The 19,357-nt window shown below is 52.2% G+C and overlaps 1 protein-coding gene across 1 annotated transcript in view; it reads right to left on the bottom strand.

The window, feature by feature from the left end:
• LOC128720533 (zinc finger protein 395) overlaps nucleotides 1–19,357 on the bottom strand; it is a 65,246-nt gene that overhangs the window by 14,480 nt on the left and 31,409 nt on the right. Inside the window, exons 3-4 of the mRNA XM_053814207.1 lie at nucleotides 10,369–10,505; nucleotides 10,022–10,287 (exon numbers count right to left, since the gene is read on the bottom strand). Of these exons, the coding sequence (XP_053670182.1) occupies nucleotides 10,022–10,287; nucleotides 10,369–10,505 (403 nt within the window). The remainder of the gene's footprint in view (nucleotides 1–10,021; nucleotides 10,288–10,368; nucleotides 10,506–19,357) is intronic.

The raw sequence follows: 19,357 nt of genomic DNA, 5'->3' as shown, positions 1-19,357 counted from the left end.
ATCGCGATCGCGTTGATCGTGCGCGGATCGTGCACAGGGTCTCTCTCTCTCTCTCTCTCTCTCTCGCGCGCTCTTTCGTCTCACTCTTCATAATCATCCTTCGGCCATTCGCTGGCAGGAAAGGACGCCGGCTGGCGTGAAGGGCGATGCCTTCTGGGGTCGATCCCTCGGCGGATGTTGAACCCTGGCCTGGGTCGAGAGGATCGCTCCGGAGTTCGTTTCACACACGTGCACGTGTTTCTCCTTTCCCGGCACAACGAAACACACACACACATACACGCCCAAGATCGCGTGGCTTTTTTTTCTCTCTCTCTCTTTCCCTGCCGGCTTTTTCTTTCGTCCACCGTCCGCCGCTCGAATTATCTGGCCCTCCGTTTTATCGGGTTGCTTCTCCGGTGCATTGGCTTTTCCGCGCTTAGAAAAGGAACCCACCCCTCTGGAAGCTTGCCGCCCCCTTCACCCGTACGATCAAGGGAAAGAGCAGCGGCCTCGAGGAATAATATTATGTTTTGTTTTGGTGTTGTTTTCGTTGCTTCATGTTGCTCATCTGCTGCGCTCTTTCAACATGCTTCATGGTGTTGGAGGGTAGGAACAAAAAGCATCCCCCCAGACCCACACACACACACGTACACACACGCACAGGCTTTCGTGGTGCAAATGCCGGCCGGCCGGCCGGCGTCATCAACCGATTAGTTGCGCCGAGCGCGTCACGCACCCGCACACACACACACACACACACACACACACACACACGTGGAGGGTATTTTTGATAAAAAAAAAAACACACGACGCATCAGAACATTCCTGAGAGGGCAACAGATGGGTGCCGAGGGACCGCAAAGGTAAGTCTGGTCTGGCCCTTCGGCAAGCACCGGTTTCTGGGATGGCGGATTTTCCCCAAAGAGAGAGCGAAAAAAAAAACTACGGCCTACGAAAATAAAAGGGCTGAAGATGCCATTCGTCAACCCTTAGAAAAAAGCAACCCTTCGGCAACTTCAAACAAGTCTGCAGCCTGCTTTGGGATGATTTCTTAAACGCTTTTGGTCAGCGTTTCGCGTCATTAATCCGCCCCTTTTCGTTTTCCACCTCGGTGACATGGTGAGTGGTTTTTTTTGTTGTTGTCGCGATTTAACCACCTCCTCATGTCAGTGGGGTCACTGACCTCGCAATTGCACCTGATGCGTCCTGGAATCCTTCCTTCGATCGTTCGCCCCGCGGATTTATCTGTCGTGTCGTCCTCCAGCGTCCTCCACGAGGCCACCCTGGGTGCTGGGAGGAGATGGACCATTATGACCGCCCATTATTATTACTCACCCTCCTCCCTCTCACCCCTTTTGCAACCCCCTAAAAACGCCGGCCGGCTGCATTATGGATGGATGGCATTACGAGATGGAAAAACATGAAAAGGGGTGCTGGGAAAATAAAGGCATCGTCCTCGCAACCGTTGCAAGCGGTTTCACCGTGCGGTTGGTCAGTTTCCAGGAATTCACCTCCTCCACCTCTAGGGCCCTCCTTCCCCTCCCTTCTTGCCCCACCGACGAGTTGGTGCACGCGATCGTACCACCGGTTTGAGCGCCCTTGGCGGCGGGGGTTGCTTGCACTACTTTAGCGTCCGTTCGTTCAACTTACGGAACACACACACACACACGGCTCGGCACGAGGACATGGACCCCGAACTATCCTCCGCCTTCCCTCTTGCTTCCCACGTGCCTCTCGTCTCTTCCAGAGGGCGAGGCTAAAAAACCCACTCGAACCGGGACACCTAAATATGGGGGCTGCTCCTTTCGAGGACGGTCCATCGTGTATTTATGAGGCGCAACCTGCGTTCCAGGCCCACCGGCCGATGGTGTGTGCGTGTGTGTGTGTGTGTGTGGTTTTCAGCTGGACGCTCACCGAAAGCTTCTCGCGGAGGGGAATGACGTCAGGTCGCCATCGAACGGATCGCGCATTGTCTCTAATGCCAAAAAGGGGTGGCAAAAAAGGGGGGGGGGAGGGAGGGGTGGCAATGCACCACCCAACGGATCCACCCATCGGGCGTAGGAAAAGCGTGCAGGTGCGCGTACAACGGTAGTACAACGTAACTAGATTTCCGTGCTGGAGCGCAATTACACGCCCCGGTGGAACTCGTCCGTCGAATGGACATGGAAAGGCCCGCTAATGCAACGCTTTTCCGTGTCTTATGATGGCCCTGGTGAGTGGGAAAGATCAGGAGGAGGTGGGAAGGGGGGGGGGGGAGAGAGAGCCCCCGGTCTATGAGTCAACCCTTTTTTTTTTTCTTTTTTTCTTGCCCTTCTTTCATTCCATCTCGCATCGATCCGCCGTTAGTCGGTGCATTTGCACGCCCGGTTTCTGCCCACTGCAACGAGGGGCTCCATTTTCCTGGAAAATGATTATTCCCCCCCTCCTTAACCCCCAACAACTCCGTCAGTCGTTCAGTCGTCGCTCTCCGTTGCTTTCAAATGTCGATGATCTTCGCATGCACTCGTTATTTATTACTGTTCTTGATTTTTTGTTTTGCCACACCCGCTTCACAACCCCCATTTTGGATTCCAACCCCTTGCCACCGGCGTGTGTCAACTGCAAATCATCACAAATTCCAGACCTCGAGATGGGCAATTTAAATAAAATAGCTGCTGGTGACTGACCGGAACAACAGCAATCCTTTGGCGGAAGGAAACATTGCTAATAATTCATCCCTTCACGGTTTGCCTTTTGTAAGCGAGTTTATTGATCCGATTACACATGAAACACAGGCACGATTTCTGGTTTTCACGATGCAAGCGAACTCTCTGACTCTCTGAGGCAGAAGCAATCATCTGGAGTTCGCGGAAAAATGCCATTATACCCGGCACCATATCTCACTGGCACGCGTGTGACGTGCAGTCGATGGCAATGACGTTACAAAACTACCCTCAAATGTGCAATTGCACCGAGAACTGCACAAAAAAGGAGAAAAATATGAAAGCCCAATTACCACGTGACCTGGAGAATTTCCTCGAACTGAACTAGGCGCTTGCGAGTCCTGCCGGTGGCTCCCACGTTCGGGCTTTATTACCTTTGTGGTTTTAAATAAACATCACACAACGCGTACCACCCACCCACACAAAATGGCCGCGGATAATTTCATGATTGCATCGTGGGTGCATTCCATTAAATAATGGCCCTGGTTTGCATTGGTTTCTACGCGGCTTATGTGGAATGACCGAAGCTCAATCGTGGAATCCGTTTGTTGCGACAAGGATTAGCAGCTCGGGTAGAAAGATCGATGTGTTCGTGTTCGGACAGGAGGAACAAAAAACAGTCCAATCATAGTCCAACAATTACGATAATGCACTGCGTTTTCCTGTGAGGTGGAAGCCTCATTTGATGCAAGAAGCTTCATTCATTTCATTTGGCGTCATTAATGCCATTCGGTTAGCGGCTGGTAAATCGGGCACGATTCGATCGAAACCATTGAACTAATTAATCGCTTAATTTCGTGACCTGCAATGGCTGCGATGGTCGTGCGATTTGTGTGAAAACGCGAGTTTGGCTTTGTGAAAAATTAAAACCGCCATTAAACCAGCCATCTTCGAACCTCACAATACCGTCGTTTTTTCACCGAAACCAGTGCAATGATTGAATTTTCCCACCCAATTCGCTCCGTTGGGGATGCGCTTTTCCAGGTGTTTTTTTTTCTTCCTCTAATTCGCATGCAACCCGCCAAAGAACCGAATCGGTACTGCAGTGGAATTGGTTGGAGACCGAGGTGGGGAAACCGCGGGAGCCGACCGAAATTTTCCCTGACCTTGCCCAGCGACCGACCGACGAATGAAGGTCAAACACGTGCCGCGTGGCAGCGTTCTCATTCCTCGAGTCTCTCGCTCTATGCTTCCAACCCCTTTTGCGTTTTTGCAACCCCCTTCACCGATGGGGTGATCCCGGGTGCTACATCGACCGGTCGATGTGGCGTTGCTTTAAGCACACTTACACACACACACACACACACACACGCATCCAAACACACCTACATGCTACGATGGTGGCCAGATTTGGTACGAAATGCGCGCGCGCGCGCGCGTGTGCACTTTCGTCTGTGTGCGTGTCGGGTGTTGCAGGCATCCGGTGCAACGAGTGCATCCCGCAAAAGGATGCAGGAAAGCAGAAGGGGGGGTCCCAAAAACCCGGACCCCTTTCGCTCGCGTTTTCAACATCCTTCTGGCTTTTCCAAGTGCTGTTTGACCGCGACCCGGACACCGGATCGATCGATAAAGCTCATCAAAACCGTTGGCCAACAAAAGAAAAAAGGGGTTTAAAGGATCAAATGCATCTCTCGTTGCATTTCCGGTAGCATTCGGGGTCGCCGCCGATGCAGCGGAAATTGAGAAGCCCCTTTTTTGGAGGCTTTCTGTCGCAGCGCAGCTTTGAGAGAAGTTCGAATTTAAAGACACCCCCCTTTGCCATGGGAGCGTGCGGAGGCGTAGAGAAGTGGGTTTGGAGTGGCAGTGGGGGCGGACAATGCATAACCTCCACCGCATTTTCACACACACACACACACACACACACACACACACAGAGGCGGCATGGAACGATGGCGGCAGCAAAAACATGCGCCCGCCTTCGCTGCAATGAAGGTCAAACACGCGCGCGCCATTGCTGTTCGTTCGTTTTTTTTTTTTGCTTTTTTGCTCTCTTCCTCGACCACTGCATGCGGATGCCTTTGTGTGTGTGTGTCCATTTGTTTTTTCTCTCTCCCGTTTTGGACCCACCCGTAATCCCGTTGTTTGTGAGCGCACTGGAGGTGGTTGGGGTTTTTTTTTTTGCAATAATTATCTCCACCCTTGCCAACAGATTAGTCCCCATTTCCCGTGGGGTGCTGCTGAGCCGGCTTTTGTAGAAGCCTTTTCCGCAACGCAACGAACGCAACGCAACGCCAGAGCTGGCCATTTCATTCCATCATCATGGCCATTGCGCTCATCAAACCGGAGAGGACACGGTCACGGACGACGTTAGGGCCAACATTCGATGGCCTTCTCGCGGAACTCATCATCAGCTGGTGCACGTGCAAACGAACGACGGATCATCGTGGTGGTGTTTGGGATGCATTTTGTGTGCCTACGCCAAAGCCCTTCGCGTGAGTCGCAATTGCCCACGCGCGTTTGCATGCACAATTGCACCAGTTTAGCATTTAGCGTTGCACCGTTGTGTTGTTATTTTCGCATTTTTCTTCTTCCTCTTCTTCTTCTTTTTTTTGTAAAAACCACAACCCCAGCACAGTCGCAAATGTTCCAAAATGTGCTACCAAACGAAACCGCCCAAGTACGTGCGGATCGCAACCATTCGCGGGGGCGCCGCGTGTGGAATGTTGCGATCGATTTGGTTTTTAGTTGCATTTTTTGTTGTTGTTGAGCAAAAAAAAAAAAGAAACAATACGAGATTGGGCGGGGGTTTTTGTTGCGCCTCCAAGGCTGCCCGATGCCAAATGCCATTCGTTCGATTGCAGCCTTGAGCGGGTGTTTGGATTCGCTGCAAATATTGACCCGGGAAGCGCCTTGGGCCGGGAAGTCGAAATAAACTACACCAAATGAAACCGGTGGCACCGCCTTGCCTGCCTTGCAGCAACTTGTGCGAAATGCAACTAACCGAGAGAGAGAGAGAGAGAGAGAGATGCTTAAAGTAGCAACAACACCTCCGGTCAATGTCAGCCAGTCAGGTTGTGAGTGCAACTCGCGGCGCCTTCAACAAGTGACGAGGTGCTTTTTCGACAGCTCTCTGCGAACGGTGTGAGGCCTTGTCTGGCGAGTGTTGAAGTTGGGATAGCTGCGAAGGGGCTGTGGGTCTTCGTGGGGAGGTTTTTTGTTTTCGTTTAAACAAATATTTTATTCATGATTAGGCCTCGGGGGAGGAAAATGCGGAAAACAAACGCCAAATCGCGTTTGGAAACGTGCAGCTTATGTGGAACAAAAAAACCGGAAGCACAAAAAAACGCATATGTCTTCTCGCATCCACATTCGCGTGTGCATCCGCCTCGCATAATCATCTCTGAGTGTGTGCGATTGTGTGTGCCAGTTATGTTTTTTTTCCTTCCCATCCAACGTCACTCACTTTAGCCACTCAAGTTCAAGTTCACAGTTTCACTTGCAGCGCCAAACGGTTTGCAGGGCCAACCCAATTTTCCGGCCACGAGCGCCATTCTATCGATCCGTTTTGTGTCCGTGAAGCAACTTGGCCATATTCTCTCTCTCTTTCTCTCTCTCTCTCTCTCTCTCTCTTGCTAATGGCTTGTCGAGCGCCAGACCAGGGAATTATTGCAGCTCGTTTGCCATTTGCTCGGCGTGTGTTCTAGTTTCTCGTGCATTTGTGGCCAATTTGCATCTCTCGTATATCACTGCACGCAAACACACACACACTCCCACACATATATGCACTCTGTGCATGCCGAAGATGGCAGCGAATCGTGTCAGTAGGGGATAAAGGGCGAACATTCGAAAGGATTCGCTCGAGCCGGGAACGATCGATTAGGAGTTTTCCCTTAGCGCCCTTGGTATGCGGCACCGGTTGGTATCAGCAAAGCCGGTGCAAAAAGAAAACCGGACGGCTTTCCCGGCGCAAGGTCACTCGTTTCGGGCACCCAAATTCCCACCCACACACAAGATTGCAGCGAGCGGTGGAAAAGCGAGCGTTTAGGCGCCTTTTTTTTGGTCAAAAGTTTTTCGTTTTTGCGACTGGAGGCATTTTTCAAGGTTCACCCGATAAATCCGTGCTCACGGCACGCGAGGAGTGACAATAAAAATTCCATCGCTTGCTGGAAAAGCCCACCGGAACGGTCTATTGATTGTGTTTTTTTTCCCCAGTTGCCAGCTCAATCGGGACTGACAAAAATGGTTCTCTCGTTCGGTCACGAGCGGCACGACAATCGTTCGCCGTTGTGTGGCCTCGATGCGGTTTTAAAGCCCCTAACGCACGTATGGGTGTGCTTATAATATAATGAAACCAACAAAAAAAAAACGCACACACAACTAACATAAAACAAGCGCATCACTCGAGCCAGCTTTTATCCATCCCGTGTCCTCCGTCCACGTGGAGCCAGAATGGCCGGGTGGCCGGGTTGGGAAAATAAATAAGGTAAAGGCAAAAAATAAAAATGGCACGAGCACTCTCTTCAACCCCGGGTTGGATGGGTTGGAAGGTATAACCGGGGCTGGTGGTTGCAGTGCGGCAGCGATGGCACGTGCCGTGCGTTAGTATTGGTGCGCCGGTGCAGCTTTTGCGCACTGCACGCTACCATCGCAATCTATGCCACTGGGGGCCTCGTGTGGACACACAACACGGCTCACGGCTTACCACCCCACAGGCTCACCACCCACTCACCCAACGGTGGGAGTGCAATCGTGAATGCACATGCAATTTAGCTGCATCGTGTGGGTTGAGAGAGCTATAGAGAGCGTGCATGAGCGCGAGAAAGAGAGAGAGAGAGAGAGCGAGGCGTGAGTTTGCAAAAGAAAAGCAACGGAAACAAACAAAAAATTGCTCAAAATCAATGGACCAGAGACTCCTCAATCGGCCCACTTTTGATGCAAGGGACCATCGCAGGGACTCCCTTGGGGCATCACAGGCAGGACGAGCATTCCATCAGACGACAGGCGGGAAACGAGATCCACTCCAATGTCACATTATTAATGCAGCAAGGCCAACTCACCAACGGAAGCTGGAAGCAGGGCGGCGACAGATTCGAAGCGAAAGACGCCGGAAAGGGCAGTGCTAGGGAGCGAGTGTTTTGTTTATTGAGTGTGAGCTGAGACAACGCCGGCACACGCCGTGTATGTGCGCTAGAACCATCCACCCTGGCGGCATCCTCCGGTAGTTTTATTGCGTAAACAGCCGCTCGAATGCAACGGACCTGCAGCGAGATGCAACGCGTGTTTTGTTTCCCTCGAGGGTTTCTTTTTCTTCGCTCAAACGGCTTCATCACTCGCGATGCATCGAGAGGTGTGTGTGTGTGTGTATGTGAGAGAGCACCCGGGCCCATTGCCCTGATGCCGTAGATAACGCAGTGCCAGCGAGTTTTCCTATCGCCCGCAGTCACAACAATGCCGCGGCTTAAACCCTTTAAGGTGCCCTTTGATGCCACAAATCTCGGGCACATTGCCGGTGGGGGCACCTCCATGAGTGGGTGGTGGGGGTGGTTTAGGGCAAACGCCCAACGAGTGGCTCCCGATTAGCGTCGGTGCGTCAAAAAGGAGAGGCCTTTTTTTGACTCCCAAACCATATCGATGGCCTGACTGGGGATGTTTTTGAGTCGCAAACCGGTTGCAAGGTGTGGTAAGAAGTAAAGCCGAATTGGGGGTGGAAATAGAAACAAGAAAAAAAGGAAAAACCATCCCCACCAAACTTTTGAACGACTTTGACGAGGCGCGAGGGCGTCAAGTTCGAATGGCCCAAAATTGCAAATGCTACCGATTGCTTTGCACAAAGCCGATCAAGAAGCCTGTTCAGCATACATACACGTACACACACACACTCATGCAAACGGTCCCGGTGGACGGGGAAGATGCCGTCATGACCTTGCGCGCGTGTGGAAGCAATAAAATTGATCTAACCAACGACACAATCGACGACGACGACGACGAGGACGAGAAAAAAAGAAGGCGTCCGGAACTTGGACGGTTTTGAGCGCATCATAAAAATAATGTTCCACCGGGTGCATTCGGGTGGGATGAAGCAGGAGAGGAAGAAGCAAAAGAAGAAGAAGAAGAATATAACCTTGCAAACGAACATCGATGCACAACCGTGTACGGTGAGACATGCGTCAGTCAGAATGATTGGCGAAGCAGGCAGCAAGCAACTTGTTGCAAAACTCCTCCAAAACGGCTCGCTTCAAGGTGAGCCACATTGGCGTGTGATTTGCTGCGAAAAGTTGAGCAAAAAAAAAAAAAACGCCCAACCAAATCTCGCAGACAAAAACCCAAAACCCCTAGGTCCGTACAACGCGGTGGCGGTGCACAAACGCAACGCAAATGCACCGTGAAGGTGGTTGGGAAAAAAAACCAAAGCGGCAACGAGCAAATAAATAATCACGATGCCACCTTACGGGTCAGATGGAAAAAAGGGAAATCTTTTGGGTAGTGTAGGGGGGAAAAATCGCGGCTCTCACACACGCGCGCCCCATGGCTGAAGCACCTTCTCAGAGGCAAAAAAACATGCCCCTGGCAAATGAGCAAAACAGACAAAAAATAGAAACGAAACGGCGCTTAAATCCCCACCGACAGTAAAACGCACCCCCTTTAGCTTGATGGGCGGTTTTTGGTTCGCTCGAAGGGAAAAGAACGTGAGAAAATGAGCGAATCTAAGCGTACGTGCTCCGTATAAAGGCCCCACGCGCAGGCGTTCGCGTGAATTATTCAACCAACCAAGCAAGCTCGATTGCCTGCCCAAAACGCACCCCACCGATAAGGGTTGCAGTGTTGGGTGGTGGAATGGGAGCTTTGGCTTTTAAAATTCGCAATGAAGCGCATGTGGAGGCGACAAAAAAAAAGAAGAAAAACAAAACGCCTCGTGCGGCTTTCGAACGTTCCGCAATTAGCCGGAGCTAAATGGTGTCGTGGCACGTGCAACGCGACCATTCCAAGGGCATACCGGCTCAGCTGTGCGCATTCGTCACACATACACACACACACACGCACGCACACACACACATGCACACTTTCATGAGCACCATGACGTTGGAGTTGTTTGGGCAAAAATGGCACATAAACGATCGCTCGACGTCAGGTTGGCTCAGCTGATCGGCTGATCAGTTGAGGGTGCACGTGTCGATTTCTGATATTCCGGTGTGTGTGTGTGTGTGTTTGAGGTGAAACCCCGCGGAACCTCATAATGTGAGGATCTTTCGACAAGACCTAGCAGATGGTCGATCTTCAATCATTTACCCCAACTAAAAACCCTCGTGTTTCCAAAATTCAACTACGCTTCAATGTATTGGTGTAATGATCTTCCCCAAAGCACGAAATGTTCCCCGAGAGAATGGTTTAGTTCGACTTACCCGGCGCTTTCGTGGCATGTCCTCGTGATATTCCATGCCGATGCCTTCATCCGAAGTTGACAAGGATGTGGTGCGGGCACCGCGACCCGCTCCACCACCACCAGCAGCACCCGACACCTGGTGGCGTCCGGTTTGGTGCAACTCGTGCTGGTAGTGGTGTGTCGGTGGTGTGGAATGTCCATCCTCGCTCAACGGTGGCGAGGTCGATCCAGTGCTCCAGGATGTGGTGCTGCTGCCCGAGCTGGTGCCCAGGATCGTTTCATAACCTGCGGAAAAGCGTGTGCGTTCAGGATTCGTTCAGTTCAGGATGTCCTTGCGATCGATCGCGGTTGTCTCCCAATGCTTACCGTGTACGGACGAGTTCGGTGAACAGGACAGGCTCATAAGTACCAACGCGGCGTTACACTCGTCCATCGGATCGTCGTCGTTAATACTGTAGTACTCTCGGTCGTCCTGTGAGTACGAGGGCCGTCGTTTGCGAGATCTGCGTGGTGTTTGCGAAAGGAAAAAAAACGAGATGAAGTTTGAGAGTGGCAACGGACATGCGTATGTGCAGCGTGTGCGAGAGAGAGAGAGAGAGAGAGAGAGAGAGAGCACGCTGGTGTGATCGTGAACAATGGGACACATTGTAGCATCGCGCATCGTAAAACTCGTCCGATCGGACGTTCTTTCAAGCTCGGTTGATGCACTTTCAAGCTGGCTTGAGTTTGGGAAACGTCAGGTGAAATTGTTCCAAACCTTCGCATATTTTATCCACCGGCATCGTTGGTGCATCGTTCGGTTGCGAAATTCACCACCCAGGCCGAATCTTTGTGAAGGGAGCCTATTGCACACAAACAACCAACACCAAACCAAGACGTTAGCGACGACGCTATCAGGCGATTTCGATTTCGGTGTTGCGGTTTTTTTTTTGTCGTCGCGTTGTGGTTGTTGTTTTCTCCCCCTTTGTTTTTGCTCCGTTTCTCGAAGCAACGACATCACCAAGCGTTCGGTTGGAGGAAAGGCAACGCGAGGGAAATTACTCCTAGCGTCGCCTCCACCACCCTCTCTCCCCCCACTTCCCCTCCCTTTCCCAACGACGCAACAGTTCCGGCGGGTTCAATGTATTATCGGTCAATCAACCTATTTCGGGGCGTTGCAGTTTTTGTTTTCCCCGCGTTTTGCGCCTTGTTTTTGCAGCGGCCGCGTTTCGCTGCTGATACACCTTCAGGCCTACCACACCTCTTTCCACCCACCCCTCTTCTCACCCCCCACCAACCCGCCCACTCGCCCTTCCAACAACAGAGGCGGCCGTTGTTGTGCACCGCCGGCGCAACAATGTCTGAGGTTCTGGTTAGGGGGTGGTTTTTGTTGAAGGGCGATACAAGCAGGCGAAGGGAGATGAAAGGAAAGCGGAACAAGCAAACCCACCCCCTTAAGATCGACGTTTCAGTATTTTTGTTGCCCCTTCTCGAGCTGCTGCAGAGCTGCGAGACGCGGCGTTGTGTTTTTCGTGCAAACAAAACGCATTCCTCCCCTAATTTTCACCCACATTTCCTCAACCCACCCCCCCCTTCCCCACCCAACCACCCACAACGTTGGCTCGCGAATGTTCGCGAATGAGTGTGCAGCTGAATTTGGGACGTCTCAAACGCGCACACTCCGACGTCTGATCGGCTGACCAAACGATAAGACGGTGGACGTGTGTTGGTGTTGGTGTTCAAGAAAATGCAATAAAAATGCACACCTTCCCCCCCAAATGTGGTGAAAACGAAATCAAACTCTAATCACACCAAGCAATGCACCCAAACTCCCTAAACGCACACATGCACACGCGATGCGCTGCGCTGCGCTTATCATCGATAAGCGAAACCGCACAGTGGGTAACGGGCCAGAAAATTGCACCCCCATCCTCCTTATCTGCTACTCGCCTATTAGCCCTCTTGTAACTGCAACTGCAACTGCAATCCCCTCCACCCCCTCCCTACGTTGTTGTTGTTGCGTATTGTTTTAAAATTATCTTCCCTTTCTGGGTGGACTGGAGCCGACTGGACCGACTGCTTGGGAGCTTGTGAGCCTCCGGCGGCGATACCGCGCTGCACCGCATCCGGGTGGGTGCAAAGAGGGAGTGGGGAGTGGGGAGGAGGGGAGAGGGGGAAGTCGTTGGCCGCGAATCCATAATTTTGCTGCCCGCTTTGTTCGACAGGCCAGCTCCACTGGTCACTGTTGCCGTGGTCAGTGCTCAATGCCTTCAAGGGGTGCATTTTTGCAACCCCTTTTCCCCGTTGCTATCTTGCCCACCACCCACCCTCCCCCCACTCCTTTGTCGAGGAAGGGGAGGGGGGATTTTATTGCGCTTACTAGACCTACAAAGCGCGAAAGAGAGAGAGAGAGCGAGCGTAGAAATCAAAGAAGCGGTCAGATTACTGGCCCTTTTTGTGCAACGGACCGTGACCGCTAATTTGACCGAGGTTATCAGCGTCTGCGATCGAATGCGTTCTGGTTTTTGTTTTTGTTACTGCCCGTTTTGGGGGCTTTGCTTGCTTGAGCCACCCAGAGAAGGCGAAAGCGAAAGGCCAGGCTGAACGCTGGGTTGGGCTGGGCCGCTTTAGAAGGTAAAAGGGCCTGCCTGTGTTTAAATGCCTGTGCCTAGCGAGCAAATTCGTGGCCAGAGCGCGGCACGATGGTGGAGCTGCATTCCTTTCTTGCCTTTGTTGCCGCCCGCGAAGGACTCAGGTCTGCCCGGTTTTCTTTGTCCCGTGACGCCACTGGTAAATCCCGCGAATGTGCAATCGTCACAAAGCGATGGAATTTTCCTTATTGTGTGTGTCCGCCGCGTGGTGGGTTTTTTTTTTCGTGATCGACACGCAAACTTTCCACGGTGCATGCGGCGATGTGGAGCGTGTGTGTACTTTTGAGTGCATTTTGGTAGCTAAAGCAAAATGGCAGGCAACGTGCAGTTCCGTTTGAATTCCAGCCAGGTTGCATTCAGCCCAACCAATGTGCTGGACAAAAACCCCAACCACCCCACAAAAGTTCGAAACATTATGAAAAGAAAAGAAAAATGGCCAACAAATCTCGCCGGCACGATCGCTCGCTTTCGATTGCTTTGCTGCATGAAAGTGTGGGCGAATCATGAAGCGAGCGAAAAAAAACCAACCAGGGTCTCGTGGGATTCGATTGGGGTAGGTTGGATGACCGACTCGCAGACGCTCAGACGACGTTGATGACCTCGCGATGGTGGCAAGAAGCGCAAGAAAACGAACGACCAAGAAAGTGCCCCGAATTCTGGCAAAAGCTCTTCTGGCGCGAGTTGGACGAGATTTCGCTCGCCCAAAACAGCTCCAGAGTCTGCAGCCTCATTAGAGAGCGAGTTCATCAAAAGGATAATCCACAAATCGGTGGGGTGGCTTCGTATTCAAAACCCCGGTGGGTGGGTTCCATCAACATCAAACAATCGCAGTTGGTTGCAGGTTTGTAGCATCAGCGGACGGCGTGCTTGTGATAATGTAAACGTTGCTCTCAATGACGGGATGTCTGGTGGCTCGAGAGCGCGTTCGTTTCGGGAGGATAAAGAAGGATAAAACACCCCTAAATCGAAGTGAATCCTTACGATAAAGGGGGAGAGGGCGAGAAAACTAGGCCACCAGACAGGTTCGACAGACCCACCGGGAATGGTGCCAAAGGCTTCGGCTAACTTCACTCAGCTGCTCAGACATTCCGTCCCGTCGGTTTTCGTTTCTCCAAAAACGCACCTCTCTTTTTGCAGCCGTGCCGTGGTGTGGCGATAATTCGCGTAACCAACCGAAACGATCGTACAGAAATGTGAGGATAAAACAACAACAACGGAAAATAAAATCTTCCCTCAAAAGCTCCAGCTCCATCCATCGGGTTTCCCATTTTTGGGGGTTATGTGACGGCCATTGCAGTTTCGTGGCCCCCGTAAACGGTGACATTGCTGCTGCAGGAGAAGGTGCACTGAAGCCTGATGCGGGACGGTTGGCTAATGCATCTGTGTAACCAAGCACGGCGACCGACACACAGCTAACACGTAAAAAGAATTCAACGAGCGAAAGGAGCAAATACAAAAAAAAGAAGAAAAACCGCAACCCAGCGAACGATGAACGAAACCGACGAAGCCCCATTTTGGAAAACCCCACCGAAAAAAAGGTGGGAGCCGTCGTGTCTGGGATGATGCGGTGTGGAGGTGGAGGTGCTTCTTTCCTTCCACTCCACCACTGCACCATGCAGTATAAACGCATCTCACCTTCAGGTGACCTTTCGAGAGAACGTACCGTGAGGGAAAACCGAACGAGCTGCACGCGAGCTGTTCTTCGAGCGAATTTTGGCAATTTTACTCAGGGAGCCATCCTGGGAGGGTACATGAGACGATGGGTGTTTTTAAGGGGCCAGGGAGGGGGAGCTGAGGGGATCGAATAATCGAAACCATTCTAGCGAACGAGACGCTTTTGCAGCACCACAACACGGGTTCCGTTGAGCTCTGGACTTTTAGCCCCAGCTGTTCGTGTAATCAGATCCCGAGTGGAATGACGTGTGCATACGCGTGTGTGTGTGTGTGTGTGTGTGTGTGTGTGTGTGTAGCGGAGGAGCTCCAGACATCAGGACGTTTGAAAGTGATCCTCGTATCGTACGCCGCACGCGTTGAAGGAAGCAATTTCGGGCAATTTTCGACGAGGTCATGACTCGTCTGCATCAAAGTGGGATTTCGCAGAACGTCTGCTAGGTTCGAGGTTCCAGTTCGCTAAAGGTAGCGAAGCGTTCGATTTCCACCCAAAATGGGAAGGTCACCAGAAACGGCGCCTCGAGTGAGGTATTCTTCTCGAAGACGAAATGAAGACGATCGCGAATGAGCAAAAAAAAAAGGAACGCAAACGCTGCAATATTGCAACAAAATGCAAACACGACGCAATAATGGCGCGGTGATTGAGCGGCGGAAACCCGGGCGCAATAAGGCCAACGAAAAAAAAAACAAAACAAAACAAAAAAAAGCCCAACCACCGAAAATTGATTCCAAGAACGCAATGGCCGCCGGCATTGTGAGACACGCGAACGAAGGAACAAAGAAAAAACAGGGGAGGAGGGAGAACAAAAAAAGGAGAACTTAACAAAAAAAAAAAGCGCATCCGTCTGGCGGTTGCACCGTGCTTTGTTCCATCCGAGGCTTCCATCAGAATTGGCCCCGCAATGGCTTCATCCTGTTGGGCTGTTGTTTTTTTTCCTGTTCGGCGACGAAATCGTTTTTCCCCAATGTAAGTTGAGCCACCCTTTCCCGAACGGGCGTGCGAGCCTAAAATCAATAGCACGATGTCTGCAGCCAACACAACAGGTCCTTGGTTGGCACCCGAACCGGTGTTGGGGCTGTTGCCAAGGCTTCCTTCAAATTGCTGGCATTCATCATGAAATGCAGATGAAGTGATCTCCGCACAAGCGCACCGCAGGACGTTATTAAACCGTGGAGGTGCATTCGATTTTCCGGTGCAAGGTTTTCGTCACCGAAACAGCTATCGATGTGTAATTCACGCGTGCAGTTTGAGCCCTTTAAGTGGTGGAGCGAAATTTGCGTGAAATTCAAATCGATAACCACGGTTGTCTCGTCGCATCGCGTCTGGTGGTGAATCATCGTTGCTGGGGTTGGCAACAATTTTGGCAACGAACTACGAGCCCGTCACGCACACGCACACTGGAAGTAAGGGGTGGGGCAGAGCGACAAGACAAGGGCCACAGGGAAAATGGACAAAATCGGTGAAAGAGAAGAAAAAAAAAATAACACTCCAAGCGAAAAGGGAAAATGGAACGAAAAAAGAACTAATCGTGTGCTCTCTCTCTCTCTCTCTCCACCAAAAAACCGACAAAACGTCGAGCTCGGGATTCGACCGCCCTTCGATCGCCTTTCCCTCCTCCACACCGACCCGGCAGACACCACCCCCCCCCCCGCCCCCTGCCCGGCACCTGTCTGGGTGAATTTTCCGCAACAACCAACCAACCAGTCTGGGCCGGGCTCGCAGCTGGGCCGGGGATTCGCATACGACCTTCAGCGAATGACAAACTCATCCAAAGGTCATGGCCTTTTTAGCCGGTGGCCCTTCGCTTCGCTTCGCGCTTCACCCACCCCAGGCTCCATTTTCCGAGACGGGTGAGACGGGCGAGACGGGCGAAAAACACCGAGCAGGGCGTGGAAATTATGACCAACTTCTCGCACACCAACTTCGACCTCTCGCGGAGGGTGAGGATAAATTTAACCTACGCCAACAGAAAATCACGTCCCACGCCCGGGCACGTTTGGGTCGATCGGAGAAGGGCTTGCGAATGTGTGTGGTTTTGTCGCCGCGGTCCTTTCTCAGCCGCGACTCGGGTGGGTTTTGGGGGGGTGGTGAGTGAATTAACACACACAGCAACTTACTGCGATGGGGAAAATCGTACCGCAAGCTTGGAGCCGATTTTCCACCACACGCGAGTTGGAGTTTCCCAAAGTGAGGTGGCGCATTGTGCCATATGGGAGGGTCAGCCCTTCCATGGGAGCGAGAGCAGCATCCAAAGGGAAACCGTTACCAGACTGGCCCCAACCCTTAAGTGTTGCGCGGGTTATGCACGAGAGGTCATAAAAATTGATGCGGCGTATTTTTGCGGCTTGGAAAACTCGAGGTCGCGGAGAGAAACGCTTTAATGAGAGCCGTCTTTTGGGTGGTGGTGAAGGACGAACTAGCAGTACAACAGAGAACAAGTAGCGGTACAATGGTAGGGACGTTTGCAGAGAAAAACCACCAACCCACCGAACCATGACCATAGCCAACCCCCCTAGGGGGGGGGGGGTGGGAAATCGAACGCATTCCACGGTGGGCGCCGTCTCGTCTGGGTGAAAAAAAGAAAACCCTTGGAGAAAATCGGTCGTCATTGACCCGGCCGGTTTGCTATCGGCTGTTCGCCCACGCTGCTTAAGAACGCCCCCGAAACACGATTGGGCGCTGCGAATGGAACTTCAGACACCTGGTTTCGGTTGCTCAACGCAATGCGCTAATTAGTGCCACGTTCTGGAGGGGTCCTTAATTTGGTGGCCCTAATTCGTGTCCAAGGAACGGTTTTGCGTCGTGTGAAAGTACACTTTCCAGCGAGTGTTTCCCATCGCCGTGAGGTCACACAACCTTGGCACCGTTTTTCAAGAGTGGTGGAATCCATTTTTGGGGGTGCTCTCTCCTCTGACGATCTCGTCTCGCCCTTGCGTGACGTGGAAGATTGCGCTGGGGGGAATCTTGGGTCGACGAAGTGCCACAATGGCCATCGCGACAAAAATGACGCCATCATCGTACGCCCGCTGCAGTGCAGTCATACAAATCCGGTCCCTTTGGTTAACGTTGTTCGGTGATTCCGGTGGCGTAAAGTTGCGATGAATCATGACGTATCGCGTGCGTTCGAGCTATTTTTGACAACCCCCATGACTTCATTCCAAAATGGCGTTTTCGCATCTTCACACTCAACGGTTCTGATAACCGATCGATGAATCACACACACGCACCGCTTGGGGTTGACCTCTTTATTGCATTTCACAAGCCATCGTCATCACCCGGCGACTGCCGGCAGAATGACTCAACGACTGGCGGCATAACAAACCCTTTATTTCCAGCCATCCAGGGTGCGGGTTTGATTACGTTGCATCAGTTATCGGCGCATTTGGTTTCGCTCAACTGGGATGAGGATCGCTAATTTGGCATCGATAGAGGGGAACACAGGGTGGTGCTGGCTACCGATTGCGAAGATCAACCCCTCGTCAAGGGGGTTGATCACCGGCACCCTAGGGCGCAGTAAAGAGTGGAGTAAAGCAGGTCAATGGCTGGGGTGGAACGGATCTCACCGAGCCGTCCCGAAAGCGAAGTGTGCCAAAACCCCGTTAGCCCTAAGTTGTGTGGTGAACGGCGTGCGAGGGAGGAGGGAGGGGACCAAGCGGGGTCGGGTGCGGGACGAAACAGGCCACTCCCAAGAAAAGTGAACCGAGCGAAAACCGAGGCGCAACCGAGGGCGAGAGGAAAAATAACCACCGGCAAGACGATGCTGACGGAGGAAAGGAAAATCGCTAGCGAAGAGGGGTTGGCCTGGTGGGGGAAAACGAATTCCACCCCACCCGTCAAAAAAAAAAAAAAAAACGCCAACCCACCAGCCAGCGAAAGCGATGGAAGCCGCAATGAACAACAACAGTCAAAAATTTGCAACACTCGCATTCGCAGTGGGAAAGAGAGAGAGAGAGAGAGAGAGAGAGAAAATGGGTAAGAGAAAGAAAAGAAACAAAAACACCAAGCAACAAACAGCCGGCAGGCGCGATCGCGGCCACGATCGAGTGCAAATGTTTGCGAAACGAGCGCAACCGTTGCGCGCCAACGTGCATGTGTGCGTGCGAGAGTGCCGGCCGGTGTGCAAAAATATTTTCGCCAAAAAGTGCCCTGACCTTGGGCAAGTTTCGTTTTCTTCAGCCCCAAAAACCGCACGCGTCAGCGGAACGCAGCAGCCACCGATGAGAGAGAAAGAAAAAGAGAAAGAGACAGAGAGTGAGAGAGAGAGAGAGAAAGAAGGCAAATTATTGCGGTCGACGCTTTCCACACTCGCGGTGCCGCGGTTGCCATCATGACCCTCTCGTAGGGCCTTTTCAGCACTTTCGGTTGCACTTTTGCGGTTCGTTCCACACGCGGTTGCGCAAAATTCGCTCACTCACACACTCACACATACGCGCAGTGGTGACGATCGCCGGCCGGTTCCCTTCATCATCAGCTGGCTGGCTGGGCACATAAACAAGGCGTAGAGCGTGCAAAAAAGGGTGTGTGTGAGAGAGAGAGAGAGATAGAAGGAAAGAGAGCAAAAACGGCCACTTGCCAAAACAGATGATCGCGTCGCATTTGCGAAGCACGAATTCGCGCATTTTGCTCGATCGCGATCGTGAGAGCGAGATGGACGGATGATGGGTGCTTATCTCGCTTGTACACACTCGCCTGAGGCCAATTCCTGGGCCTGGCGGTTCTTTTTTCCCGCGACCTCGCCTCGACACACACACACACCCATACACGTGTGCATGAACCGGCGTTCGGTGTCTATTTATCATCACCGGGTTGGTCGGACTTGGCGTCGTACGTCAGCTGGTTGATCGCGAGTGTGCTCGTGTGCTCGTGTGCTCGTGTGAGTGCGCCGTTTTTTTGGTGTTGTGTGTGCCGCTACTGCTGCATTGCGCTGTAAATGAGGACGCGAGGACATTCGCGATCACAGTGCAGGCCTTTTCTGGGGCGGCACCAAAAGTGGAGCATCGAAGGGCGAAAAGTTTGCGAAACGCACCCCTCGAGTTCCAGCGTGTCCTCCTTC

Source organism: Anopheles nili, chromosome 2 (genome assembly GCF_943737925.1).
Source record: "Anopheles nili chromosome 2, idAnoNiliSN_F5_01, whole genome shotgun sequence".
Lineage (NCBI taxonomy): Eukaryota > Metazoa > Arthropoda > Insecta > Diptera > Culicidae > Anopheles > Anopheles nili.
Note: the sequence above shows the minus strand (reverse complement) of the source record. Positions and strands in the feature narration are given on the sequence as shown.